Here is a 27805-nt window from a genome sequence, read left to right on the forward strand (position 1 = left end):
TTTCCCCCCCTCTGGATTGTCTGGAACAGTTCCTTTAACGGTTTTATCATTTCTAATTGTAAAGTTTTATAATAGGCCGCAGTCAAGCCATCCGTACCTGGTGCTTTATCCACCTTCAATTCCTTAATTGCTGTAAAAATTTCTTCTTCTGTGATCAGTTGATTAATCCCTTCTTTTTGTACTTGCGTAAGAACCGGGATGCTAGCATTTTCCAGATATATATCAATGTCTTTTTCATTAATTTTCTCCTTAGCATATAATTTAGAATAAAAATCCACAAAAGCGTCCTTGATAAGGTCCTGTTGAAACACAACCCTTCCTTTATGCTCAATCTTGTCTATATTAGAAGCCCTTTGTTTTTTCCTCAATCTATAAGCTAACCATCTACCTGGTTTATTAGCGTTGCAAAAAGTATTATGCCTGGCAAACCGCAGATTGGTTGCCACTTGGTCAGCCATTAATTTATCAAATTGTCCTCTTAACAATTTAATAGCCTCCTTAGTCTTCACATCCTCTGAGTTCAAAATCAAAGCCTTTTCTTTTTCCTTTATTTCGTTCTCCAGTTCTTTCCTCCTAGCTTCCACAACACGTCTATGTCTGTTATTCATATATATCAACACCCCTCTCATGTATGCCTTGCTAGCATCCCACACCATATCCATAGAGGTACCTTTGTTCATATTAGTTTCAAAAAAATCCTTCATCCGCTGTTTGCATTCTTCCACATTTCTCTGATTTCTAAACAAATTCTCATTTACGCGCCACGAGCGCCTATCTCTTTTCTCCTTATCAATCTCTAACCAAACTGGACTATGATCAGAGATAGTTCTTGCACAAATCTTCACCTTTTTAGTCCTCAAAAAAAAGTCATTAGTCACCAAAATAAAATCAATCCTCGAAAAAGATTGATGTCTATCAGAATAAAAAGTATAATCCTTTTCCCGCAAGTGTCTCTCACGCCAAATATCTCGCAATTCCAAGTCATCCTTCATTTCAAAAAAAGATTTAGGCAGTCTAGCATGACTTGGAATGCGCTTAAAAGCTCCAGCCTTATCCATCTGTACATCCAAAACACCATTCCAGTCCCCCATAAAAATAAAAGATTTATAATCCAACTGGGTAAGTTTTGTATGAAGTAAACTAAAAAAGTCAGCCTGTTGTTGTTGTTGATTAGGGGCATACAGTCCAACTAAAAGCGTCTTTTTGCCTTCTAGCAACAAATCTATCAATACGTATCTTCCATGCTTGTCTGCTTCAATTAAGTCCGCTGTTATGGCACTTTTAACATAAACAACCACTCCATTTTTCTTATTCATTGCAGAGGCAACAAAGTGCGTGCCCAGTCTTGAGTTCAATAAAAACTTTTGGTCCATAGCCCTAATATGCCAAACTCACCACGTCACCTGACATGTTGTGACGTATTGTGACTTTTTTCCCCTTGCCGGAGCTGGGGTAGGCGCGACTTCTGCGTGACGCATCCGGCAGTTTGACACCCCTGCCATAGACCTTGGCAACTTGAAGATGTGTGGACTTCAACTCCCAGAATTTTCCAGCCAATAAACCAAAATATTATTGTAAGATCCAGATAATTGTACAACCAACCACAAAAAGGAAGTGCTACATCTTTACTTGCTTTGGAAAACAATCAACAATGACAGCGGTCCCCAACCTTCCCAGCTCTGTGTCCTGGCAGCACCGGGAGCAGGGAAAGAGAGGGGATGGTTTCGTGAGCGTGCACCCGCTCACTTGCCACTTGCACAAATGTGGGTTCACATATGCACTTGCCCGCCCCTTCGGCAAATGCAGCTGTATGCGTGCCTCACTCACCCACCGTTTTCAGGGTCTGGTTCCTAATGGTTCCACACGGGGCTGGGGGTTGGGGATCCCTGAATTACGGGGTTCTTTTGACTTTCAAGGGAGATTGCCCACAATACAAAAGTCATAATGGGGAAATAATGTCAGCCTCTCCAAAGTGGGAATCACCAAGAATGAGCCGCATGCCCAACTAGTAAGAATCAACAAAGACCTTCTTAAAGACATGTTCTTTCAGGATCTGGCCACTAAATGTCCTGTAGTAAAATAAAACACCTCCTTACTTTAGTGATCATATTATGCTACTCGAGCTCTGACCCCAAAAAATTGAGGTAGCTTTTAAAATGTGCTAAGGGATGCGGTGGCTCAGTGGGTTAGGACGCTGAGCTTGTCGATCAGAAGGTTGGCAGTTTGGCGGGTCGAATCCTGAGTGCCACGTAACAGAGTGAGCGCCTGTTACTCGTCCCAGCTTCTGCCAACCTAGCAGTTCGAAAGCATGCAAAAATGCAAGTAGAAAAATAGGGACCACTACGGTGGGAAGGTAACAGCGTTCCATGCGCCTTTGGCATCTAGTCATGCCGGCCACATGACCACGGAGATGTCCTCGGACAAGCACTGGCTCTTCGGCTTTGAAACGGAGATGGGCACCGGCCCCTAGAGTTGGAAACGACTAGCACGCATGTGCGGGTGAACCTTTACCTTTACCTTTAAGATTCTTTACATGTTTGACAACCAAAGCCTTAATAGGATCAGGATGATTCTCCATAAGATCCCTTTGTTATGAGGCAACCAGACTGTGTAGTAGGATGCCTTTAACCTAGATATCTCTGGGAGGCAGTAAGGATATTTCTCTTTCTTACACAGGCAGCGCATTGTGTGCTTGCCCAAAACCCAGATAACCAAGAGTTGGCTCGTTTCTACTGTCAAACCCAAAACAACATCAGCCGACGGCTTGTCTTGAGACAGTGAGTAGATAACCTTTATTGTCATTTTTTTCCTGTGGGTCCAATGGTACACATTAAAAATGAAAATTAGTTGCTTCATCTCAAATTGTACACATACATAACACACATTTAAAACATACTATATACAACATATGTACAGACCTACACCCTTACATATAAGTAACATATACATATTATTCACTGTCCATCCTGAATGCATGAGTACCCATCTTTTGTGGGAGGTGATTACAAGTAGGGTATAAAACCTTTAATTTCTCAGGTAAGATATTGTTTCCAATCCAGCAAAAAATGGAGTGTTTTTCTTCCCATTTTTGAACCTGTTTTTCTCCTTGTTGCCCATTTTTTTCCTTAAAAATCTACTTATAATCTGACATGCCTTATTAATGCTTTATTTATTCTTAAGTTCTTTATGGGGAGCACTTTGTAATTATTAACAATGCATCCATATTTAAGAGGGAGATTGGAGTTCATGAGGTTTGTCTGTACTTCATAATTTGCAAGAAAAAAATATTAGCTTTACTGTTCATGGCTGCCTTCAGATTTCAGTCAACTTTTGGCATATGATACAGTTTTTGCTCTTAACTGCTCCAATATAGAAGTCACATTTCTTTTTCCCGATTAGCCCTTTCTCAATTCCTCTTCTTTTGACTCTCTTCTTTTACTGTTTTCTAAATCTTACATTAGGGGGTCAAAACTGAAATTGACCAGATAGAATTAGATCAGTATTTCCCAATCTGGCAACTTTAGGGTATTTGGACTTCAACTCCCAGAATTCCCCAGCCTGCATGCTAGGATACCGGGAACTGAAGTCCATACCTCTTAAAATGGATGAGGTTGGCAAACAATGATTTTGAAGAGTTGGGTGGTTTATGGTTGCTGTCTCACTTTGGCTATGAAACTCAGTGATTCTGTTCATACCTCTCATTATAGCACAACTTTGCTAACCAAAATGTTACATTTGGCTAGATTCACGTTTTGCACTGAGCCACAATGAAGCTCACATATCCCATTAAAGCAAAACTAGATTCTTCCCTAACCAAAACCACATTATAGCTTAGTTCGATATGAACACCCTTGTCAGTGTGTGGTTATAAGTAGTATAGATAGTCCTCAGTTAACAAGGGTAATTGAGTGCTGCAAATTAATTGATCGCATGCTTTTGTGTGCAGGGATCCTTCTGTGAAAAGGACCATCTGCAAATCCTGCTTCTCTCTTCTTGTTCCTGGAATCAGCTCAACTGTTCGCCAACGAAGTCAGTATTGCATTCTTTTCCTCCTATTTTGCAGGGCTTCTGGATGATCCTTGGTATTATTCTTGCTCTAGAACAGGGGTGTTAAACTGCCGGCCTGCAGGCTGGACGCGTCATCCGGAAGCCACACCCACCCCATTGCCGGTAATGGCAAAACTGTCCCGATACGTTGTGTGACGTCATGTGACGTTGCGAGTTTGACATGTCTGCTCTAGAATCTGATATGATTGACACCCCTGCTAGGGTTGAGACGGAGAAGAGAGACATCTATAGATGTGGCTTACTTTGAGCTTCTTTGGGAGATTATATGTAGATGACACTGAGCCTTGGGCGGTCTCTCTTCTCCATCCCATCCTTAGATCTATTCTGACTGGCACCATTTTTCATACAGAACAGGTTAGCATCTGCACAACAGAGACAAACATCTGGAGTTTTCATGGCCTGTGGGTAGACACACTGTTTTACTAGTGCCTCTTCCTCCAAAGAGTTGAGAGCCCACAGTGGGCTTTACGTGATCCATCCTTCAGAAGCAAATAGAAGAGGTTTAAGATTGATTCTTTTTGTACAGCTACATAAAACATACAGAATTGTCAGGAAAAGTAGTAAGCAGATAGCTGTGTTCACACAAAATTCTTAACAGGTCACTTAAACAGGTTAACTAGTGCCCAACTGAATAAACTTGAGAATTTGGGAAGTGTCGGGGGTGGGTTAGCTGTCTGGCTTAGTATTGTGAAATACCAGTTTAGTAGGTTGTGCGAATCAAAACAAATGGGTTAATTTCAATCCTGAAGGTAAGCGTATTTTGTGAAATCAATCTCTAAAATATGTGTGCTGTGTTCAAAAGCAACCTCAGCTCTGCTGAGACCCTGGTGCTTCCCATTGCAAACCGCTAGATTATCATCAAAGTTTTTGCAGATGATCAAGCAATTTTAAAAATCCTTTACTGTCAGCCCTGAGAGGTAGATCAGATCAGAAAAATGATTCCACAGGAAGACAAGAACTAAATTTTGTTGAGACAGATAATAGTAACAGTGTCAACCTTCAAACAAATTTGGCTGCAGTCACCTTCACTTCGTTTCGCTTGCCACAGTGATGGGGGTGGGGGAGAGATGCATTCTCTTAGTTTAGACATAACAATAACTGTTCTGTGGGAACCAAGGTCAACTTACCTAAGTTTTGGCAGGCTAAAGCTTCCTTTAGAAAGCCCGCCAAAGTAGTTAATTGGGGATTGTGATTTATGACATACTGCAGGGGTGGGGAGTTCAACGTTTTACTTTGCAACCTTGGTGGGGATGGGAACTTTCAGTGTTGGTTTCACCTTTTGTTAGTGCCAATACTACGTAGCCATTGGATGTGTTTTTTGAGGAAAGCAATTGCCTCGGAATTCTTATTTCTGCTGGTCTCATCTGTCGGAACCATGACAAGCAGATTTTTGCAAGTTTGTGTTCCTCCTCCTTTCCCTCCTTTGTCCCGGGGGGAGCCAGTCTGATCCTCTTTCTGAACCTATCTCCTTTCCCAGGACTTAAAGAAGGCTAATAATAGTGTCTCTCTCAAGTCCTTGAGGAGGCCCTGATAGGTAGACAAATCCAGTCTAAACATCTGGTTGGTTGTGCGACCAGTCATAACAACAATATATTAAGCCGGTGTGCTATCTGACTCCCAATGACTCTGGATGAAAGGAAGGAGGGAATTATAATAAAATCAGTGAAAGATAAAAGATGGCAAGGATGACAGACCAGATGAAATGAAGCAACAGATATCACTCTCACCAAAGACCTGGGTTAAAAGCCACATCTTCATGGCTCTCCTGAACAACATCCAGATCTTGCGGGGTGGGGTGGGGGGAGGACCTCATCCCAAATGGCAGACATCCCAGAAGTGCACTGGTGGGATCCCAATATGTGAGATCGTTTAATGGAAGGCACCCAGAGCATGCCAGCCTTGCCCAGTTGAACTTGACAGTGTAGATATTACGAGAGAGAGTTGATCTCCCAAGCAACCAGGGATGTAGTAAAAGCTTCTGAATATCTTTTAAAGGCCATATCCATGGCTCTCTGGGGATGGGAATGAAAAATTGAAAAATGTTACAACATATAGCGAAGAACATATCTTCATTCACAAATTATTGTATTACTCACAATATATTATCCTGCAGCTTATAAAGCAAATTACAACGCAAATAATCATGTGACATTGAAAGTACTGTACATGTTATAGAATGGAATGGAATGGAATGGAATGGAATGGAATGGAATGGAATGGAATGGAATAGAATAGAATAGAATAGAATAGAATAGAATAGAATAGAATAGAATAGAATAGAATAGAATAGAATAGAATAGAATAGATTTATAACTTTATTGTCACTTTGAAAGTACACTAATCGGCATACATTAAAATGAAATTTCATTGCATACAGCTCTCAAAGGGTCACCACCTTTATATTATATATTTACAGTATATTAGCTTTGTCCCCTTAACTCCCAGTGTATGACAATGATCCTTGGATCCCCAAAAGGGAACTCCTGGGCTACCCAAAGAATAGTTCCTTTTGGCTTTTCTGCACAGGTTGACTCCACTTCCATTGTTACATTGTCTTGAGGCTCTCCTTAGCTGGGGGTGGGGATGACCTGCATTTCCCAATTTGATTTCTCTCTTTTCACCCAGTGGCCACAAAGCCATTGGTGGCTTCACATTTCAACTGATATTGCTGCAAAAGGCTGGAAAACCCTCCCAATTTTTGCATGTCTTCAAAGCCAGCCTTTTTGTTTTCTTAACTTTCTCCTTTTTACATCCTCATACATGCTACCTGCAACAAATTATTTGCATTCTGTTTCTAAGCCATGTGCGTCCAGCCTTTCGGCTTGTCTGAGCCTCACTGAGTGAAGAGGGATTGTCTTGGGCTGCATATAAAATATATAATATAGTTAATGTATATAAATTATATATAATGTTAAGTGTTTACAATCTTGCAGGGTCACATTACCAGTTATCCAGGACTCCATGGGGCCTGTGGACTGCGGATAACAGGGGTAGGCAACCTTGGCTCTTTTATGACTTGTGGACTTCAATACCCAGAATTCCTGAACCAGCCATGCTGGTCATAAAAAAGTCCACAGGTCATAAAAGAGCCAAGGGTGCCTACCCCTGGGATAGCAAATGCCTATTCTGGACCATACCATACGGTCTTTTCAATGTGCAATCCATAAAATGAAGTTGCTGAGGAGAGCTAGTGATACGGTTACAGGTAGTCCTTGACATATGACCACAATTGAGCCCAAAATTTCTTTTGCTAAGCAAGACAGTTGTGAGTTTCCCCCCATTTTAATAACCTTTCTCGCCGCAGTTGTTAATTGAATCCCTGCAGTTTGTTAAGTTAGTAACCTGGTTGTTAATTGAATCTGGCTTTCCCCCATTGACTTTGCTTGTCAGAAGGCGGCACAAGGTGATCACGTGACCCCCAGGATGCTGTTGCCGTCATAAATACATGCCAGTTGCCAAGCATCCAGATTTTGATCACGTGACCCTGGGGATGCTGCAACAGTAATAATGTGAAAAACACTCCTAAGACACTTTTTTTCAGTGCCTTTGTAAGGTTGAACAGTCACTAAACGAATGGCTGTAAGTCAAGGTCTACCTTTATGTTTATGTTTGGGGAGTAGTGGGGAGGGAGGGCAAGTCTTCTGTTCTTCCGTATGCCCGGTGATTCGTTCTTTCATGTTTCCAAACAGAGCGCCGTCATCAGCGGTGGACTGTTGTGCAGTGCCTGAACTGTGGCTTGAGCAAGCGTTTCCTCAGTAATCCTGGCTACAAGTTGTGGTCGGAGCAGCCTGAGTCATTGCTGGAGAATCAGACGCCAGCCGCTGTGGGCCCCAAAGGTAAACGGATGCAGAGGAGGCTCTGACAGAGAAGAGCTTCTGCGAACGGAGGAGAAAGCCACGCTTGCTTCGTGCCTGAAGGTCCATCTTGAGCAACCTCAGTTACCTCAGGGCTCAACGCATCATCTTATTCGTAACTGTAACAGCAAGGGTCGTGGTGAGCAGGCTGCTGAGGCAAAGTTGACAGAGGGGAGGCTTTTCAAAATTTATCCTAGGTTTGGAGGAACATTAGAGTGTTTGTTCCTCTCTCGATGCAAAATTTATTTTAGGACATTTATTATTATTTTGTTGTTGCTGATTTTCAACAACTAGGCTTGGAAGAAAGCGTCAGTTTGGTATCATGGTTAAGGCACATGAAAGCAGGAAACTGTGATCTCTAGTCTGGCCTTAGGCACAAAGCCTGAGCAACCTTAATTATATGTAATAACCATCATTTAATGAGCAGAACCAGCAAGTTGCTTCGAGGTACAAGTATATTAGAAGAAGATCTGAAAAACAAGATGGGGAATTCAAAGGCAAAATTAACAGCACACATCTATTAACTATATAGGTAATTCTTGACCTACAACTATTCATTTAGCAACTGTTCAAAGTTACAAAAGCACTGGAAAAACTGACATAGAACTCACTCAGGCCTAGGAAGAAGAAGAAGAAGAAAGCCAGGAGAAGAAACTACTGAGAAACTTTGCCAAGAGAACTGCAAGGTCTTGTCTGGTCGCAAAGAGTCAACAGTGACTCACACAAAAATGTGTGAAAGGAATTCAGAAAATAAGTGTAGGGAGGAGATGCAGCCTGATCTTAAGTGGCCCATTCCTTCTATTGAATAAGATTACACCGTTCTCTGTTGACTGTGTTTACTAACTATACTGAATGTTATTTGCTGAAGGGCAGAAATGGAGAAAAGAGAGCCAGTTTAGTATACAGTACAGGTAGTCCTCGACTTACGACTACAATGGAGCCCAAAATTTCTGTTGTTAAGTAAGACATTTGTTAAGTGAGTTTTGCCCCTTTTTACGACCTTTCTTGCCATCGCTGCTAAGTGAATCCCTGCAGCTGGTAAGTTAGTAACATGGTTGTTAAGTGAATCTGGCTTCCCCATTGACTTTGCTTGTCAGAAGGTCGCAAAAAGGGGACCGCATGACCCTGGGACACAGCAACGGTCATAAATATGAATCAGTTCCCAAGCCTCTGAATTTTGATCACATGATCCTGGGGATGCTGCAAAGGTGGTAACTGTGAAAAACGGTCATAAGTCACATTTTTCAGTGCCGTTGGAAGTTTGAACGGTCACTCAGTGAACTGTTGTAAGTTGACGACTACCTGTAATCTTTAATGGGGGGTATCTAGTCTCCCTTTAGGCAGGGAAATCACCTGGATGACTTTGGGCCAGATCTTCCCTCTCCCTCCCTCTCTGAGCCTCAGGAAGAAAGTACCAGGCAAAAATGTTGCCAAGAAAACTGGTCCAGGCAATCACTGTTGGCTTGAAAGACCATAAGAACAATAAAAGCAAGATAGCTGGGATGACTGCAAGGCTAATTATGAACATTTTTTTTAATCCCATTTATATCCCGCCCTTCTCCAAAGACTCAGGGCGGCTTACAATCTAAGCACAAATCAATGTGCTTAGCAATAGCCTTCATTCTATGTATATGCCTGCTTTCGGGGGGCCCCAAGCGGCATTATTACAAAGTCAGCTTATTGCCCACAACAATCTGGGTCCTCATTTTACCTACCTCGGAAGGATGGAAGGCTGAGTCAACCTTGAGCCTGGTGGGACTCGAACCTGCACTAATTGCAGGCAGCTGGTGTTACTTAAGGAGAGCGCTGACATTTATTTGTAAGAGAGAGAATTAGAGGATCGTGAAACTGGACTATTAGGAAAATGGCCAAGAAAGGTGAAAATGAGATGAGCGTAGAATGCTTGAAACTCTAGAGATCGTGTCAGAATGGACCAGAGAACCTCGTCCATGAACTGAAGGGAGATAAATTGGACTGAGCATTTTTTCTTCCATCCGCCCTCCTTCCCTCTCACCCTTTCTTCTTTCTTCCATCTGTTTCATTTCCCCTCCCTCCCTCCCCACCCGAGAGAGAGAGTGGGGAGAGCGTGGGAGGGGGGGATAGTTTGGTTTTGAATCCAGAATACTCCTTATGTTCAGCTTTGTTGAATAGGGAAGCAAAGAATAACATTCCAGGTTGATCAAAATAAAATCTGAGAAGATTGACCTTAGTGAAACTAATTGTTGGTGCTTCCAGGTGGGAGAGGTTAAGCCACAGAAAAGAAAGTGAGATGAGGAAGCAGAACTCACATTCCTACATGACCGTTTAATATTTCCAGTCTGCGTAAATTCAGCCATTCCGTAGTATCCATAAAGTCCTGTCAAAAGAACATAATTTTGCTGTAAACAAGCCCTAGATGCATCCAAGTGTCTCTGGTTCCTTGTTCTAGGTTCGTCGGGGAAAAGGCTTGAGTTGAAACTGAGAGGAAGGAGAAGAATTTCAACAGGAAAAGAGAAGGGACAATTTGCATAGAATTAGGGCAAGAGAAGGGCAAGTAGCCATTTAGCAACTGGCATCCACAGACGTTTCTTGAAACCTTCTCCTTGTTTTCCATTTTTAGGCCAGATCCCCAATCCAGCACAAGAGCCACGAAAGGCCTCCAAAATGGGAGAGGCAACAGTCCCGAGTTCCAATCCATGCAGCCATGTTGCCTCTGAGGAGAACACAGCAGGAACCCGATCAATAGGAGCAAAGAGTGGGAAGTGACGTCTCCTTTGGGATTGTTCCATTTCCGGGCAGGCAAGTGGCCTTAGTCCAGGAATGAATCCCCTGCCTTGGATGGAAGAAACTAGCAAGACGACGTTCAGGACAGAGAAAGTCAAGGAATATACTTTCCAAAAGTTCAACGTGCTACTTGAAGAATTTCAGAGAATTTGGTGATCTTAATTTTTGGAATAAAGCTGGCATCTTTACTGATCTAGTCTTTTGTGTGTTTTTATGACGGGTTTTTTTTTTCTTTTAAGTTTTAATATGACTGTTTTTGACATGCTAATTGTTTCATATATATTTTTGCTGTACAATGCTGGTTCACTTCTGGTGAGATGGGCAGCCATATGTAATTTAATAAATAAATACACACTGTATGTGACCACTAGATAGACAGAAGAGCAGCCCACCCCACGCTCTAGTCTAGGAAGTTTCTTCAGTGTAGCTTATTTGTGTTTTATTTGTTTGTTAGTTCGTTTGTTAAATTTATTTGCCACCTATCTCTCTCTGGGGCTTTTCTACCATCACTAGCTAAGAATGTGCTCCCTTTTCCACCTCTGTGGCCAGAGGAATGCCTCTTTTCCAACACTGCCAGTTGTGATTTCAGTTTCTGACACTATTGAGCTAGGTCAGGGGTAGGCAACCTTGGCTCTTTTATGACTCGTGGACTTCAACTCCCAGAATTCCTGAGCCAGCCATGCTGAGGGGAAAGGGAGAGGTTTCCATGCAGAGCCATGCTGGCTGAGGAATTCTGGGAGTTGAAGTCCACGAGTCATAAAAGAGCCAAGGTTGCCTACCCCTGAGCTAGGTGCACCCTCAGAACTGAAGCTCTGCTGATGTTCCATATCAAAAGAACTTAGTGAAAAGGTGAGACAGGAAAGATAGTTTCAGTCTCGTATCACTTTTGTGTACCAGATAAATACAGGAAACCGGAAATAAATTTGTTTTTAAAACATGTGCACAGTACTTGCATTGTGCTTTCTACCAAGTAGGTTCAATTTATCCTTTTCCACTTAGGGGAAGTGCCCTAAGGCTAAAAGTGTATACTTGGGTTTAAAGCTATGAGACCGTCAGCCCTTCGAAGTCAGGAAACAGTCCTGTCAACAATTATTGGAATTCTACTTTTATAATAACGGAACTGAACACCTGCCAATTTCCCTTTGCAGTCTCTTCTACCATACAGAACCAACGTGGGATTATTCTGAGTTTCTTTTATTTCTCTCTTTTCCCAAGGCTGAGGTGTCACTTACTTTTATCTGCTAAAGGTTCTCGCACTGTATTCCTGGGTCAATGTTATCACTGCCTTCGTCCATAGAAACTGGGAACAATTTTATTGACTTGGACTGGATAGTTATGGATATCCAAAGAGAATTCTTTCTTTGGATGAGAAGCCAATAAATGAAATGTGCTTGGCCAGGTTGTTAGGAGAAGTCAACTTTGAATCCTGAAGTTTCTCAATTCCATCTTGGTTCTGCCTTCCTTTATATGCTGCACGGCATATAATGTTATTGTCCAGAATGAAACTTTGGCAGCTCCGTGCCTCTGCCATTAGAATTTGGGGGGGTGTTGTTGTTTTAGAAGTGTTTGGATGGAGAAATGAAATCTTTTTGATTCTGCTGAAGACCGTGAGAGCCTGAACCCTTTCCAAGGATGCTGCACCAGGTGTGGAAGAGAAGCAGACAGTTCCCATAACAAACTGAAATTGTTTATACTGGGCAGGGGGTTGGGCGAAAAGACTACTGTTTAATTCTTTGATCTGGTGTCTTGAAACCTCAGAGTGAATTTTGCTTTGACAGTACCATGCCATGTATTCAATAAACGGTAAGATTTTCAGAAATGGAATGAACCTGGTGGTTAATTTGGATCCTTGAGCTGGATATTGACAATTATATTATATGCACCTCCACAGCCTGTGATGAAAAGTCCTTTTTCTTTTTGGACTTATTTGGCGCCAACAACCCCTCATGTCTCTTCAGACACATGTGTCCCACTGAGTCAGTGGTTTTTTGCTCCATTCCCTGTGATACCTCTCTTTTTCTGCACTCCAGTTGTTCCCTTTTGTGGCTGTTTCTTGAAAGTGTCTACTTTGGGTAAGTTCTCCTTTCAGGCAAAGTGTTTCACCTTGGCTTCATGACATGTATTATTTAATTATTTGTCATTAAAGGTAAAGGTAAAGGTTCCCCCGCACATGCGTGCTAGTCGTTTCCAACTCTAGGGGCCGGTGCTCATCTCCATTTCAAAGCCAAAGAGCCAGCACTTGTCCGAGGATGTCTCCGTGGTCATGTGGCCGGCATGACTAGACGCCAAAGGCGCACGAAATGCTGTTACCTTCCCACCGTAGTGGTCCCTATTTTTCTACTTGCATTTTTACTTGCTTTCGAACTGCTAGGTTGGCAGAAGCTGGGAGGAGTAACAGGCGCTCACTCTGCTACGCGGCACTCAGGATTCGACCCACCAAACTGCCGACCATCTGGTCAACAAGCTTAGCGTCCTAACCCACTGAGCCACCGCGTCCCTTTATTTGTCATTACAGGTGTTAATTACTATACCTTCTATAATATTTTAACTAATTTGGAAATACACTACGGGCACTTTGCTGATGCTAATGCTATATTCAGCAGTCCTGAATGTTTGCACCTTTTAAGTGTGAAAAAGGATCTCATACACGATACAAGATTAAAAAAAGGTCCAGTACATTTGTTGGTTGAACAAGAGATCCGTTTTGTGTACAAAAGTTATTATTCCGCTCCCTTTTTCTATAATCAAGTTTATTACTGCTAAATATGTAATATCCTAAATATACAGGTATTTCTCAACTTACGACCACAATTGAGCCCAACATTTCTGTGGCTAAGTGAGACCTTTGTTAAATGAGTTTTGCCCCACTTAACAACCTTTCTTGCCACAGTTGTTAAGTGAATCACTGTCATTGTTATGTTGACAACATGGTTGTTAAGTGAATCTGGCTTCCCCATTGACTTTGCTTCCCAGAAGGTGGCAAAGGGGGATTACCTCTGACCCTAGGACACTGCAACCGTCATAAATATGAGTCAGCTGCCAACGGTCTGAATTTTGATCACATGATCTTGAGGATGCCGCGATGATGGTGTGAAAATTGGTCACAAGTCACTTTTTTCCAGTGCCGTAATTTTGAAAGGTCACTAAGTGAACTGTTGTAAGTCAAGGATTACCTGTAGTTTGTTGAGTCACGGTTTTTGAGATAAATACAACCAGTTTTTTACTCTGTTTCTAGGTAAGCAGGAAGCAAGCTGACCTGCTGAGAATTGTAAAAACTCATCTGAAAAAAGAGTTGAGTCAGATAGCCAAGAACGTGGATCCATTCCAGAAAATTCATAATAGTGTGGGGAATTTTTTTTCATCAAGCAATACAGTTCTGACCATAAAAGGACATTTATTTAGTTTGGGCTTTTCTGGGTTAGCTAAACAATTCAGTCCAAAAGACAACTGCAAACAAATCTAACCAGAATCTCCTAGTTTCTGAACTTAGTGAAGGAGTTGATAAAGCAAATTCATCTTGGTATTCTGTTCTTTTTTTTTTTATTAAAAAGTTTTACAATACATTTTATCCCCCCCCCAAAAAAAACCCCTCCCAACCCCCTCCCCTGCCACCCTCTTCCCCCTCCCCAACCCTCACCAGCCCCTCCCTCCCTTTCCCCTCCCCCCCCACTTCCCAGAGCAAAATACAGGGTTTAAAAATACAAACAATCATAATCTAATTTACTCAAACAATCCTAAACTATTTAAACTATCGCACTTTAACTCATATAGATAAACTCCAAACATATATATATCATATCAATAATTATTCAAATACAAAATAATACTTTTCAATCTAATACCCAATAAAAACAATCACAAATAAAATATCAATTTTCTAACACTATTCTTCTTTCCAACTGGGCTTTAAATTCATATTATCCTAATATATTATACAACTTAAAATACCATAGATTGCTTTCCAAACTTAATTTTTTTTTATATAATCACGTCATTCTTATATTTCCTATTACCTACTCAAGTATTACCCATAAAAATATTACAAATTAGCTTCAATCACAAATAACACAATTTATATCAATTTTATAAAACTATTCTTCTATCCAACTAGGCTTTAAATTCATACTAAGACCAGATTTAAAAAATTTTATATAATCACATCATTCTTATATTTTCTATTACCTATTTCCTTATTACCCATAAAAAAAAAAGAAAAATTACAAGTTAACTTCATCTATAATTTTTCCCAGAATTACACCTAAGCATATCACAAAATACATACCTAACACACAATATCCACCTTCTTAGCACACCGTAACTATACATACCATCCAAATAACAAATCATAACCTACAGAATATCAGTAAACACTACTACAAATCTTCCCAATTAAATTTTCATAATCATCTTAAAACTAAAGCAACATAAAATATTACATAATTATTTTATAAGGGTGAAAAATATATCCCCAAATATTTAGTCCTTCTAACAATTCCAATTCCCATAATCCTTATTACATTATTATCTCCTGCAGTTATGCAACTAAATCTTCAGGCTTGATTCATTCGTCCAGAAGCAGCACGCCTCTTCCAATTTCTAGCCTTCTCCCGTGGTACTGAAATTTGACCCACTCCTGTAGCTTTCACATCTGTCTGCATTAACCCTTCAGCATCTTGTAGATTCTCTCTGGAACGTTGAGACTCTCTCTCACCTTTTTTCTTTGTAGATTCCAAAAGTGGTGTGGGGACTGCTTTTAAAACATTACTGTAGAAGTCACGTGCCTGAATCACCGTAGTAAGACAGTGCCTCGTACCTTCATAGGTCACCACCATACCCACTGGTATCTGCCATCTAAACTTGATATCACGTCGTCTCAATTCTTGTGTCAAAAAAGCAAATTCCTTCCTTTTTCTTAAAATTCTTGCAGGGATCTCTTTTAAAATCAGAACTTTTTGCTCAGCAATTACAAAATCAATATTATAGGAGGCCTGGATAACTTCATTTCTAATCATTCTCTTTGTAAAATAAACCACCACATCTCTGGGTAATTTCCTTTGTCTTGCAATCCACGAATTAACACGGAAGATTTTGTCTATATCTTCCATTATTTCATCTGCTGGTCGCCCCAACACCCCTTCCAAAGCCTCAGAAACCATTTTCTTCAAATTTTCCTTAGGATTTTCTTTTAGGCCTCTAATCCTTAATGCAAACTCCATCTGATAATACTGTGTCGAAATCAAATCATAATCAATTTTCTCTACCACATTCTCAGTTTCTGTCATTTTGGCTTCCAGTCTAATATCATTTTGAGCAAGATCTTCCACTCTTTCCTCCAAATTCTCAATGCATTTAACCACGCTTTGCATTGCAGATGCGATGTCTGCTCTCATTTCTGTTAATTTCTCTGTAAACTTCTCCTCCAACGTTTTCTCCATTATCTCAACGAATTGTTGCATTTGCTTTTCCATAGTCTCTTGCAGCAGATTCTGCTAATCTTTTACTGTAAAAGCTGATGCAGATACGGATGTAGGGGACAATAAAGTTTTCAGCGAAGACTGCTGCACCAAAGCAGGAACTTTAGAAGATATAGCCGCCATTTTCACCCACTATTGTTAACTACGCACTTTCACTTACGAGCTCAACAAAGTCCATTGAGTTAAAGATCAAAACACCATCTTCACCAAAATCTCCTGCATCGCTCTGCCTGCGTCCTCGTTCTCAATAGCTCTTCCTTGCTAGCAGGGATGGTTGCGAACGCCCTGTTCTGCTCCAAAAAACCCGGAGCAGAGGCGCCTCGCAGTCCGGAGCATGCCCAGGCTTCGGGGGGGCTCAATCCTTCAGCCACCAAAACTCTGAGTTCTGGCAGCCCCGGAGAGCTCTACCCCTACCTGGGCGCTCACCCCCTCCTCTTCTCCCAAGGTGGGGGCTTCCGAGCCGCCGAAACAGCTGATCGGCACTGTTTTCGGCGGCTCTACGGAGCCGCGAGGCTGACAGCCAAAGAATGGCTGCCTCCGGCGACGCCTTGCCATCCGGAAGTCGGTATTCTGTTCTTAAAGCTTGTAGATTTACTGAAAAACAAAATACAACTAGAATTTTGAGCTGCACCAAAGGGAACAAAACAACTAGACACAGAATGAAATTCAGGGTGAAGTCATTGCTTTGGTGAAATGTAATCATATATATGAACAAGATAGATTTTTGTATCATCAAGAATATTCTTGCATTCAATGGATTTACAAATATGCTTTGATTAATCATATTTACATTAGACCTCATTGCAGAGATCAGGTTGATGACAAATTGGGACAAAAGTCGTATCTCCAAAACCAAGTAATCTGAAAGCCAAAATATTTTATCACCATAATTTATGATAAACATGAAACCAATATTCCCCTAGCTGTGTTTTGGTTGTGCTCCATCTCTTGTTGATTCAGCCTTCCCTCCCATTGCCCTTGGGATGTGTTTGACCTAAACTCCCATAATTTCCAACCAGTGTAAGTTAGTTATTAGATCTGCAGGCTAACATCTGGAGGACACTTGGTTGAGAAAAATTGCTTCTGTGCTAATTGTGAGAATGAAAGTTAAGTTTCTAAAGCAGGGGTGTCAAACTCGCTATGTCACGTGACGTGTCGTGACATATCTTGACTTTTTTGCCATTGCCGGCAATGGGGTGGGCGCGGTTTCGGCAGTTTGACACCCCTGTTCTAAAGGTTATATATCCTGCTTGTAACTTTTTGGAATTCTTTTCATAAAATCATAAAATTGTAGAGTTGAAAAACTTCACAAATCATCCCAAAAGGCTTTCCCAAAAGGCAACTGGACTTCAAACTTCTTGGGTGAGAAGCAAAACATTTTCAAAGAAAAAAAGAAAGTACAGTTGTCTTAGAAAAGCACATTTCGGACAACCATGACCTGGATGATTGAGAATCTCCATACACAAGACATCAGGAAGATAATCTTCTCCAAGCTTCTGCAATTTGCAGAAAAAACAATTCAGTCATTTATTTATTTATTTATTTATTTATTTATTTATTTATTTATTTATTTATTTATTTATTTTATTTTATTTTATTTGTATACCGCCCTTCTCCCGAAGGACTCAGGGCAGTGAACAGGGCAGTACATGTTAAAAGACAAAATACAAAAATTAAAAGAGATTAAACAAAATGCCCACAACTCTTACAAAAGGTTAAAACACAATTAAAAGTAATAAAACCCAACCCCATCCCATCAGGCCAGGCCAGCTTGTTCAAAGAGATAAGTCTTTAGATCGCACCGGAAGTTGTTGTCCAGTCTATACATTACTAAGACTCTTGTGTCTATAACCTCTAATTGGGTGAAACAGTATACCATTGGGCAAAAAGCTTTGAACCCAGGTACCTCAAATGGGCTAACTTACAGAATGTGTTCAAAATCTGGGACCCATGACTCTTGTGGAATTGAAATTTGGCAAATTTTATAAAACATTTTATGCCATAAAGCATGTTACAACACAATAGAGAATGTCATAACAAATTTCTTTTGGTAAACTCCAGAAGTTTGACTGTGCTATGCAGTTCTGCATGGGCTACTTTCATGGCAGGTACATCTCTGAAAATATCCCTGATTTTTTTTTCCAAGTAGATTAGAAGTTCTGCTATCATTGAAGGCACTGAATGTAGTAAGGAAATATCTCTGGAGAGAGGGATGAGCCAAGGAGTCACAGGTTGTCTTGTTGTTATAGTTGCAAAGTCATGTCCGACCCATCGCGACCCCATGGACAAGGTTCCTCCAGGCCTTCCTGTCCTCTACCATCTTCTGGAGTCCCTTTAAGCTCATGTCCACTGCTTCAGTGGGAGTCACCCGGCCACCTCATTCTCTGTTGTCCCCTTCTTCTCTTGCCCTCAACCTTTCTCAGCATTAGGCTCTTCTCCAGTGAGTCCTTCCTTCTCATTAGGTGGCCAAAGTATTTGAGTTTTAGCTTCAGGATCTGGCCTTCTAAAGAGCAGTCAGGGTTGATCTCCTCTAGGACTGACCGGTTTGATCACCTTGCAGTCCAAGGGACTCGCAGGAGTCTTCTCCAGCACCATAGTTCAAAGGCCTCAATTCTTTGGCACTCAGCCTTTCTTATGGCCCAACTTTCCACAGTTTGTCTAGTCTCTTTTTAAAAATCTCTGGCGATGGGAAATCCACAACTCTTGTAGGCAAAATATTCCATTCTTATTCTTGTACACATCATCAGGAAATTTTTTTCCTATATTTAAACAAAATCTACACAGCCGCAACTTATACTCATTATTTCTGGTCTGAATGTCTGTCACCATGTAGTTTCCTTGTCATTTCCCTTTATGTACTTGAACTAATTGTCTCCCTGAAGTAACAGGAATTTCCCACCTCATTAATAGTGAATTAATTAAGGAAAAGTATCTTGGTATGATTTTAAACACTTTTTCCTGGGTTTCTCGCCACCTGAACTAATATGGCATTTATGAGAAAAGACAGGATAAGATGTTGATGATGATATGACGATGATGAAGGAAACTCACTTTTTATCTCTTGGTTGCCTATGGAGATTCTCAGTCATCAGGTCATAGTTATCCCAAAGGTGCTTTTTCATGAGGCAGCTGGACCCATTTGCACTACTCAGGTGGCCCTGACAATACAGATAAACTTCCAGGTGACCTGAATGACTCTCTAAAAGAATGCAAATGACCAACTGTCTACAAGGAGTATAATGATGATGATGATGATGATGACAATGACAATGATGACGACGATGATGATGATGTTAAAGTTGGAAAGGACCTTGGAGGTCATCTAGTCCAATCCCCTGCTCAGGCCAATCCTTCCATTCCCCATCACCCAGTCAGAGCGCAAGAAGCTTCTTGGATGAAAAGCAAAACATCTTCAAAGAAAAACAAGAAAGTCCAGTTGCCTTGTGAAAAAGCATCTTTGGGTTATCTCTTAACTGTTAACATCTTTTCTTTCTTCTATTCCTTTCTTGGCTTCTCCATCATCTTTCCACATGCAGTGAGCTGCTCTGGCAGATAAAATCTGGTTTCAAATAGCATTAGTCACTTGTGCAAGCGGAAAATTGTGCAATTGCTGTCACCTTCCCTCCCCTCCTCACCACCACCCCCACACACACACCCCATTATCAATGTACTGTAGTCTCTCCAGACTTTCTGGGGAATTTGCTTGCTCAACAGCAAATTCTTAGACATGCCTCAGCTTGTGTAAATACTTTTCAGGAACACCTTGAGTTATGACTCTAATGGAGCCTGCCATTGTGTGATCACTCTGATTTTACAACTTTTCAGTTTTGTTGTTAAGTGAATGCTGTAGTCATTAAAGTGAAGGCTCTGGTTATTAAGCAAACCAGTGGTTAGCTACAGGTGCGGTTTCACCAAAAACTGGAAGTTGTAAAACGCAGTCAGGCGACCATAGGATCCTGCAAAAGGCCATAAATCCATCTCTGTTGCTGAGTGCCTGACATGTGGGTCATGTGACTGTGGGGGGGAGCACCCACTAGGACTTTGGATTTCAGTCGTAAATCCTCTTTTTTGGCTCCATCATAATTTCAAATGCTCACTAAGTGACCAGTCGTAAGTTGAGGACTACCTGTATTGCAGGCAAGAAAGAAGCCAGCTGCCACAGAAGATAAATCTATTGCAGAACACAGCAGTCACCACTTCTCTCTCTGCATGTATGTATGTGTGTGTGAGAGAGAGAGAGAGAGAGAAAGTGTGAATGTGTCAGGCTTTAAAATCCTTCTTGACCTTTCTTTGGATCATTTTCTTCAAGGACAGAGAAGGCAGCTGGAATTTATTGACATAATAATTCTCAATAGTCTGGGAAACACCGCTCCTTGCTCTATTAGCTTCACTCCTAACAATTGACATTTACTGCACTGTGGTCTCAACAACTACTTAGAAATAGTTCAGAGTTTCCGAAACTTTATACAAATCAATGTTCAAGTACTGTCTGTATAGTAAAATATAACAGAATAACAGAATTGGAAGGGACCTTGGAGGTCTTTTAATCTAATCTCTTACTCAGGCTTGAAACCCTATACCATTTCAGACAAATGGTTGCCCAATCTCTTCTTAATAAATCCAGAGTTGGTACCCACAATTTCTGGAGGCAAGTTGTTTCATTAATAATAATAGTGATAGTAATAATAATAGTAATACTACTAGTAATGTTGGAAGGTACCTTGGAGGTCATCTAGTTCAACCCTCTGCTCAAGCAGGAAACCCAATACCATTTCAGACAAATGGTTGTCCCGTCTCTTCTTAAAAACTTCCAGTGTTGGAGCATTCACTGCTTCTGGAGGCAGGTTGTTCCACTGATTCATTGTTCTGTCAGGAAATTTCTCCTTAGTTCTAGTTTGCTTCTCTCTTTGGTCAGCTTCCATCTGTTGCTTCTTTTCCTGCCTTCAGGCGCTCTGGAGAATAGCTTGACTCCCTCTTCTTTGAGGCAACCCCTGAGATACTGAAACACTGCTATCATGTCCCCCCTTGTCCTTCTCTTCATTAAACTAGACATAGCCAATTCCTGCCACCGTTCTTCATATTTTTTAGCTTCCAGTCCCCTTCATGGATTACTGCCTTGTCGTGGCGAAGGGGCTTGCGTAATTCAATGAAGCTATGAGCTATGCCATGCAGGGCCACCCAAGACGGAAAGGTCATAGCAGAGAGTTCTGACAAAACGTGATCCACTGGAGAAGGAAATGGCAACCCACTCCAGTATCTTTGCCATGAAAACCCTATGGACAGTACCAAAAGGCAAAACGATATGACGCTGGAAGATGAGCCCCTCAGGTCGGAAGGCGTCCAATATGCTACTGGGGAAGAGCAGAGGGCTAGTACTAGTAGCGCCAGAAAGAATGAAGCGACTGGGCCAAAGCCAAAAGGACGCTCAGCTGTGGATGTGTCTGGTGGTGAAATGAAAGTCCAATGCTGTAAAGATTTTTTCTCCATAGGAACCTGGAATGTAAGATCCATGAATCAAGGAAAGGTGGACGTGGTCAAACAAGAGATGACAAGACAAGACAAGAACATCGACATCTTAGGTATCAGCGAACTAAAATGGACAGGAATGGGTGAATTTAATTCAGATGACCATCAGGTATACGACTGCGGGCAAGAATCCCTCAGAAGAAATGGAGTAGCCTTCATAGTTAATAAGGAAAAGCAATACTGGGATACAATCCTCAAAATGACAGAATGATCTCAGTTTGAATCCAAGGCAAACCATTCAATATCACAGTAGTCCAAGTCTATGCCCCAACCACCAGTGCTGAAGAGGATGAAATTGACCGGTTCTATGAAGCCCTACAGCACCTTATAGAACTAACACCAAAAAATGATGTCCTTATCATCATGGGGGATTGGAATGCTAAAGTAGGAAGCCAAAAGACAACTGGAATAACAGTTAAGTTTGGCCTTGGAGTACAAAATGAAGCAGGGCACAGGCTGATAGAATTTGGTCAAGAGAATACGATGGTCATAGCAAACACTCTTTTCCAACAACCCAAGAGATGGCTCTACACATGGACATCACCAGACGGTCAACACAGAAATCAGATTGACTATATGCTCTGCAGCCAAAGATGGAGAAGCTCTATACAGTCAGTAAAAACAAGACCAGGACCTGACTGTGGCTCAGACCATGAGCTTCTCATTGCAAAGTTTAGGCTTAAACTGAAGAAAGTAGGGGAAAGCACTAGGCCACTCAGGTATGAATTAAATCATATCCCTGTTGAATATACAGTAGAGGTGACAAATAGATTTAAGGAATTAGATCTGATAGACAGAGTGCCTGAAGAACTATGGACAGAGGTTCGCAACATTGTACAAGAGGTAGCAACTAAAACCATCCCAAAGAAAAAGAAATGCAAGAAAGCAAAATGGCTGTCTGAGGAAGCTTTGCAAATAGCTGAGGAAAGGAGGGAAGTGAAAGGCAAGGGAGAAAAAGAAAGATACGCCCAATTGAATGCAGAATTCCAGAGAATAGCTAGAAGAGATAAGAATGCCTTCTTTTTTATTTATTTATTTTATTTTAATTCCATTTATATCCCGCCCTTCTCCGAAGACTCAGGGCGGCTTACAAGCTTAGCAGTAGCCTTCATTCTATGTACCGTATATACTTGAGTATAAGCCGACTCGAGTATAAGCCGAGACCCCCAATTTCACCCCCAAAAACTGGAAAAAGTTGTTGACTCGAGTATAAGCCGATCCGCCGTTCTGCAAGCCTCCGCCGCCGGCGGAGGCTGGATCCGCGCTCTGCAAGCCTCTGCCGCCAGCAGAGGCTCGATCCGCCATTTTGCAAGCCTGAATACACAGGAATACCCTGTGTGGCCGCGGCTCTCGGGGAAGCCCTGGCTGTCCGCTTCCTCGCTCCACGCTGCCATTCGGGGCCCGCGCGTTCCCCGGGCAAATCGCGGCGCCCAGCAGGCGAGGAAACACGCCCGCTCCAGTCGCCCCCCCTTCCCTCAGGAGACGCGAAGCAAGTGACCGCCCGGAGCTTACCGAGGACTTGCTTCGGTGCTTCCAGGATCGCGCGCACCTCTCCCAAGCCGCCGCCATCCGGAGACCTGCCGAAGTTTGGGGAGGTTTGGGGAGGTGCGCGCGCACCTCCCCAAACCTCCCCAAACGTCGGCAGGTCTCCGGACCTCCGTGCCCTGCCTGCCTGCTTCTTTCCGCTGCGGAAAGAAGCAGACCTCCGCGCCCTGCCTGCCTGCTTCTTTCCGCTGCGGAAAGAAGCAGGCAAGCAGGGCGCGGAGGTCTGCTTCTTTCCGCAGCGGAAAGAAGCAGGCAAGCAGGGCGCGGAGGTCTGCTTCTTTCCGCAGCGGAAAGAAGCAGGCAGGCAGGGCACGGAGGTCTGCTTCTTTCCGCAGCGGAAAGAAGCAGGCAGGCAGGGCGCGGAGGTCTGCTTCTTTCCGCAGCGGAAAGAAGCAGGCAAGCAGGGCGCGGAGGTCTGCTTCTTTCCGCAGCGGAAAGAAGCAGGCAAGCAGGGCGCGGAGGTCTGCTTCTTTCCGCAGCGGAAAAAAGCAGGCAGGCAGGGCTCGGAGGTCTGCTTCTTTCCGCAGCGGAAAGAAGCAGGCAAGCAGGGCGCGGAGGTCTGCTTCTTTCCGCAGCGGAAAGAAGCAGGCAGGCAGGGCGCGGAGGTCTGCTTCTTTCCGCAGCGGAAAGAAGCAGGCAGGCAGGGCGCGGAGGTCTGCTTCTTTCCGCAGCGGAAAGAAGCAGGCAGGCAGGGCGCGGAGGTCTGCTTCTTTCCGCAGCGGAAAGAAGCAGGCAAGCAGGGCGCGGAGGTCTGCTTCTTTCCGCAGCGGAAAGAAGCAGGCAAGCAGGGCGCGGAGGTCTGCTTCTTTCCGCAGCGGAAAGAAGCAGGCAAGCAGGGCGCGGAGGTCTGCTTCTTTCCGCAGCGGAAAGAAGCAGGCAGGCAGGGCGCGGAGGTCTGCTTCTTTCCGCAGCGGAAAGAAGCAGGCAGGCAGGGCGCGGAGGTCTGCTTCTTTCCGCAGCGGAAAGAAGCAGGCAGGCAGGGCGCGGAGGTCTGCTTCTTTCCGCAGCGGAAAGAAGCAGGCAGGCAGGGCGCGGAGGTCTGCTTCTTTCTGCAGCGGAAAGAAGCAGACCTCCGTGCCCTGCTTGCCTGCTTCTTTCCGCTGCGGAAAGAAGCAGACCTCCGCGCCCTGCTTGCCTGCTTCTTTCCGCTGCGGAAAGAAGCAGACCTCCGCGCCCTGCTTGCCTGCTTCTTTCCGCTGCGCGCGCACCTCCCCAAACCTCCCCAAACTTCGGCAGGTCTGCGGACGGCGGTGGCTTGGGAGAGGTGCGCGCGATCCCGGAAGCACCAAAGCCTCGGCCGCGCACAAGTCCTCGGTAAGTTTTTTTTGTTGACTGGAGTATAAGCCGAAGTGGAATTTTTCAGCCCAAAAAGTGGGCTGAAAAATTCAGCTTATACTCAAGTATATACGGTATATGCCTGCTTGTTAGGGCTTTCACACACACCCCAAGCGGCATTATTACAAAGTCAGCTTAATTGCCCCCAACAATCTGGGTCCTCATTTTACCTACCTCGGAAGGATGGAAGGCTGAGTCAACCTTGAGCCTGGTGGGATGCGAACCTGCACTAATTGCAGGCAGCTGGTGTTACTTAAGGAGGCATTAGCCCACTGCTCCACCAAGGCTCTTAAATGAACAGTGCAAAGAAATAGAAGAAAACAATAGAATAGGGAGGACCAGAGATCTTTTCAAGAAAATTGGAGAGATGAAGGGAACGTTTAATGCAAAAATGGGCATGATAAAGGACCAAAATGGCAGGGACCTAACAGAGGCAGAAGAGATTAAGAAGAGGTGGCAAAATTACACAGAAGAACTATACAAGAATGAGCCTAACGTCCCTGATAATCACAATGAGGTGGTCACTAACCTCGAGCCAGACATCCTAGAATGTGAAGTGGGCCTTAGAAAAGCTGAGCAACAACAAAGCTAGTGGAGGTGACAGTATTCCGACTAAGCTATTTAAAATCTTAAAAGACGATGCAGTAAAAGTGCTACACTCAATTTGCCAGCAAATTTGGAAAACTCAACAGTGGCCACAGGATTGGAAAAGATCAGTTTACATTCCAATTCCAAAGAAAGGCAGTGCCAAAGAATGTTCAAACTATCGCACCATTGCACTCATTTCTCATGCTAGTAAAGTTATGCTTAAAATCCTACAAGCCAGACTCCAGCAGTATGTGGATCGAGAACTACCAGAAGTACAGGCAGGATTTCGAAGAGGCAGAGGAACTAGAGATCAAATTGCCAACATACGCTGGATCATGGAGAAAGCTAGAGAGTCCCAGAAAAGCATCTACTTCTGCTTCATTGACTATGCTAAAGCCTTTGATTGTGTGGATCATAACAAACTGTGGCAAGTTCTTAAAGAGATGGGCGTACCAGACCATCTTATTTGTCTCTTGAGAAACCTATATGTGGGCCAAGAAGCAACAGTGAGAACTGGACACGGAAGCACTGATTGGTTCAAAATTGGGAAAGGAGTCCGGCAAGGCTGTATACTGTTGCCCTGCCTATTTAACTTATATGCAGAGCACATCATGAGAAAGGCAGGGCTAGATGAATCAAAAGTTGGAATTAAGATTGCTGGAAGAAAGATATGCAGATGATACCACTCTAATGGCAGAAAGTGAAGAAGAACTAAAGAGCCTCTTGTTGCGGGTGAAGAAGGAGAGCGCAAAACTTGGGTTGAAACTTAACATTAAGAAAACCAAGATCATGGCATCCGGCAGTGCTTTTTTTGTAAAAGAAAAAGGTGCCAGAACTCACACATGTCATACAACCTGCCTTGCCTACCCTACAAGGTTCCATCCAAAAAAGGTGCCGGAACTCCATTCTGAGCGTTCTATGAGGAAAAAAGCACTGGCATCCAGCCCTCTCAATTCCTGGCAAATAGATGGGGAAGAAATGGAGGTAGTGACAGATTTATTTTTATTTTCCTATGCTCCAAGATCACTGCAGATGGGGACTGTAGCCAAGAAATTAAAAAGCCATGGCAAATCTAGACAGCACACTAAAAAGCAGAGATATCACCCTGTCAACAAAAGTGCGTATAGTCAAGGCTATGGTCTTCCCAGTTGCAGTGTATGGCAGTGAAAGTTGGACCATAAAAAAGAATGAGCGCCAAAGAATTGAGGCCTTTGAACTGTGGTGCTGGAGAAGACTCCTGTGAGTCCCTTGGACTGCAAGGCGATCAAACCGGTCAGTCCTAGAGGAGATCAACCCTGACTGCTCTTTTAGAAGGCCAGGTCCTGAAGTTGAAACTCAAATACTTTGGCCACCTAATGAGAAGGAAGGACTGACTGGAGAAGAGCCTAATGCTGGGAAAGATTGAGGGCAAGAGAAGAAGGGGACGACAGAGAATGAGGTGGCTGGATGGAGTCACTGAAGCAGTAGGCGTGAGCTTAAATGGACTCCAGAAAATGGTAGAGGACAGAAAGGCCTGGAGGAATATTGTCCATAGGGTCACGATGGGTCGGACACGACTTCGCAGCTAACAACAAAGTGTGTGTGTGTGTGTGTGTGTGTGTGGAGAGAGAGAGAGAGAGAGAGAGAGAGAGAGAGATTATTAGTTTTTATAGGGTTAGGAATCAGGTGGGGTCGGGGTTAGGGTTGGGATTTGGATTAGGATTAGGGTTAGAGTTGGGGATGGGGGTTTTCCAAATAACATTTTCAATATTTAGCAAACAGCATAATGTCTGGGTTCCTGTGTTTAACAAACAATAATAGATATAGTTAATTATCATAAACAATATGTTATTTAATCGCTCAATAGCCTTCTCCTTGCTAATATATGTTCAAAGTTACATATCACATTTCTTTCTCTCTCTCCCTGCAAATTTCTTAGCAAGGTTTCAGGCGTGGTGTGCCCTTGCCTCTTTGCTGGTGCTGAGAGAGACTGACTGGCTCAAGGTCACCAGCTGGCTTTGGGCCTAAAGCGGGACTAGAACTCACCGTCTCACAATTTCTAGACTGGTACCTTAACCACTACTGTACACCAAACTGGCTCTTCCTCCCCCCACCAAAAAAAAAAACAACGCATCCCAATCTTATACCAGTTTTCTAAATACAGTAAATATCAGTGAAATAGTTCACCAGTACTAAAGCAATTTGTTTGCTGTTACTGGCAAACCTATTCAGTGCCAGTAAAGACAATACCCATCCGCACATAAGGGCTGTACTAATTTTAGATGTTTTCCCATGATTCTATGCTTTTTTGGAAGCGGAATGCCGTATCTACTCAGCACATGTTCCATAGGAAATATGACAAAGAGAATTTTGCAGCATTTCCTCAAGAGCTGCAGGGCAGATGGTTTCCTATTGGCAAAAATTTCTGCTTCATCGTCTGTGGCAACTCTCAGTCATCCAGGTCATGGTTATCCCAAAGGTACTTTTTTAAAAGGTGCTTATTTCAAAAGGCAACCAGACTTTCTTTGTTTTTCATGTTAATGAACGGAAGGAGCCTCTTGGATGAGAAGCGAAACATCTTCAAGGAAAAACAAAGGAAGTCGACTTGCCTTTTGAAAAAGCGCTTTGGGGACTTCTGCTTCATCCCATTTCCAGCTCCTAATCGTTTTCCCT

The 27805-nt window shown here is 42.9% G+C and overlaps 1 protein-coding gene across 2 annotated transcripts in view; it reads left to right on the forward strand.

Moving 5' to 3' along the window:
* RPP21 (ribonuclease P subunit p21) overlaps positions 1–10873 on the forward strand; it is a 21379-nt gene extending 10506 nt beyond the window's left edge. For both annotated transcript variants that reach the window (XM_081320181.1, XM_081320180.1), the window contains 4 exons: positions 2677–2777; positions 3947–4029; positions 7758–7904; positions 10522–10873. In XM_081320181.1, coding sequence (XP_081176307.1) covers positions 2677–2777; positions 3947–4029; positions 7758–7904; positions 10522–10667 — 477 coding nt within the window. In that variant the 3' untranslated portion in view covers positions 10668–10873. The remainder of the gene's footprint in view (positions 1–2676; positions 2778–3946; positions 4030–7757; positions 7905–10521) is intronic.
* The last annotated feature ends 16932 nt before the right edge of the window (positions 10874–27805 follow it).

Source organism: Vipera berus (assembly GCF_964194415.1).
Source record: "Vipera berus genome assembly, chromosome: 2".
NCBI classification, from domain to species: domain Eukaryota; kingdom Metazoa; phylum Chordata; class Lepidosauria; order Squamata; family Viperidae; genus Vipera; species Vipera berus.